The 2,735-nt window shown below is 39.4% G+C and overlaps 1 protein-coding gene across 1 annotated transcript; it reads left to right on the plus strand.

The window, feature by feature from the left end:
- The first annotated feature begins 1,006 nt into the window (after window positions 1-1,006).
- On the plus strand, window positions 1,007-1,981 carry LOC146775833 (olfactory receptor 6N1-like). The gene has a single exon (XM_085637058.1). The coding sequence runs from the start codon at window positions 1,007-1,009 to the stop codon at window positions 1,979-1,981; it is 975 nt and encodes a 324-aa protein (XP_085493184.1).
- The last annotated feature ends 754 nt before the right edge of the window (window positions 1,982-2,735 follow it).

Genomic DNA, 2,735 nt, shown 5'->3' on the forward strand with positions numbered 1-2,735 from the left:
ATTAGTGGGAGAGGAGGTCTGCCACTCTATCACAAGGATGATGTCATGAGTGATGTCATATGAGATGTCATGAGTGATGTCATGAGTGATGTCACTGACCATGTCATGAGTGATGTAATATGTGACGTCATCAGCAGTGCATTGCTGGCGCGCGAGTTATAGTTAGCTGAATTAACTATAACGGGGGAATTTCAATGGTTTTGTACGAGTGAAAAGTCCAGCTAACTATAACGCCCCTGAAACCTATTGTTTTTCCAGTGAATATATATATATATATATATATATATATATATATATATATTAGCTATGGTCAATCTAAACATGAATAATGCACATGTATTACATTATTACATTTCTGTTAATGTTGATATGAATGCAAAACATTTAATGTGGGGGGAAAAAACGTTCATAACTTTTTTGCTCACTGCAACTGCTGTCCCTAAACATACTGATTTTGTCTCTTTAATGGACATAGGGCATGATTAAGAGTTTGGAGGACTGGACACTCCATTATTACATAAAATGTACACACACATGTCTCAGATTTTTTCATCTGCCAAACTCTAAATTCGGGCAACTAGGCTGTAAAGCCACTGCATTGCAAAAGAACATAAATGGAGCTTGAGATGGATCTCAGCTGTTCTTTACACCACTGCCTCTGCTTACACATACATTCTCAAGAGTGCTCAGAATGCATCACACCTCATAAATATTTATGAGTTTGGATTTCTAGAAATCCTTGCAAATGGCAACTTACTACTGCGATGGATTATTGCAACTGGTGTATTTCTGAGATTTGATTAAGTCACAGTTTAGGCGCTCCTCTATCGCAGTATGGTGTTTGTATATGTTTTAGTAGTAAATGGTCTGTTAAACAGCAAATGTTTCAGAGATGACCTAGAAAATGACCAACCATCCTCACACAATCTGAAAGCTTCCTCTCATTTTATTAATGTTACAAATCTCACTCCTCTAATTTCCTTTTTCAGAAGTGTTCATTCTAGGTATGGATTGCAACAATCACAGCAGAGTAAAGGAGTTCCTGATCCAGGGATTCCCGAACCTTCATCGTTTCCACACGCTTTTGTTCACACTGCTGCTGCTTGTCTACATTGTCACCATTTTAGGGAACATCCTAGTTTTTATGGCCATCTGGTTAGACTCTCGTTTACGCACCCCCATGTACTTCTTTATTAGTACTCTCTCCTTTCTGGAAATTTGTTACACTGCCATCACCATCCCTAAAATGCTAGCCGACCTACTGGCAGACAGGATGTTAATTTCCTTCAATGGCTGCATCATGCAGATATATTTCTTCCATTCACTAGGGGGCACAGAGTGCTACATCCTAACTATAATGGCCTTTGACCGCTACCTTGCTATCTGCAAGCCTCTGCAATATCCATCAATCATGACCACCAAACTCTGTATTCAACTAACCGTGGTATGTTGGGCGTATGGTTTGTGCGGCCCATTGGCTGAAATTGTGTTGGCATCCAAGCTGCCTTATACAGGATCCAATGAAATTCATCACATCTTCTGTGACTTCCCTCCCTTGCTGAGTCTGGCCTGCACAGACACTTCAATCAACATCTTGGTAGATTTTACCATAAATACCATTGAAATCTTTTTGTCTTTCCTCTTTGTACTTCTGTCTTACATTAAGATCATAACAACAATCTTGATGATCCGCAGTGAGGAGGGCCGTCGTAAGGCCTTTTCAACATGTGCTTCACACTTGACTATGGTTGTCCTTTTCTTTGGAACTGCTTTGTTCATGTATGTGCGCTTGACTAATAGCTATTCCTTAGATTATGACCAGGCTCTGGCTGTGATTTTTGCAGTGATTACCCCATTTTTAAATCCATTCATTTATAGTTTAAGAAACAAGGAAATTCAGAATGCTCTGAGGCGTATAATTCAAAAGTTTATCTTCAAGAACCCTCTAGACAGGGGTAAACAAAGGGACCCGGAGGACTGAATAATCAAAAAGTGTGCGATTTTCAAAACTATTTGCAGGTATAAGTTATTCTCACATGCACAAATGGGATTTTTACCATGTGTAAAACAACTTTAATTAAAAGTTGGTTTTGCACTGCACAAAAGATTTACTCACACATAAATTATGCATTATACCTTTTCTCTATAGGTTTGTGAACACTCATAAGCGTGCATATTTCTGGATTTTTACAAACTCATCTCCTAAACCTTTTGCCTGGAAAATGTTCAGAGCTCTAATCCTGACAAGGGCATGAGTAAGGGACAGATGTACGAGAATATTTTCTGGTCGCAAACCTTACATTTCACTAAATTGCTGGGATTGCAGCAAGAAAAAGTGTTTATCAAATGTACTAAGCCCATTTAGTGTTTCAGTAACATGTTACTGAATCCCTAAATCGATTTAGGAAACTTAAAAATTGCAGTTTGTAAGCAGCATGTTTATTGCACCATTTTCAAATAGTGATTCCTTATGGGATGTATTACATTTTTGCAACTGAAATTTGTTGGTAAAACCTTAATATTTTACTGCCTACTGAAAGGTAGTGGTAATCCGTTTAAAAACGTTGTGACCTATTATCACGCCGTATGGCCATTTCCCCCCACCACATTAGCATGGCGGGGGGGTACCACGCATATGGAAAGACCATCCGCCGCTTTTCCGCAGGCAGGCAATCGTCACGATTGGCTGCCAGGCGGAAAAGGCCCATAATATGGTGGCGAGGCACCGCCATCCA

This window comes from Triturus cristatus, chromosome 12, assembly GCF_964204655.1.
Source record: "Triturus cristatus chromosome 12, aTriCri1.1, whole genome shotgun sequence".
Lineage (NCBI taxonomy): Eukaryota > Metazoa > Chordata > Amphibia > Caudata > Salamandridae > Triturus > Triturus cristatus.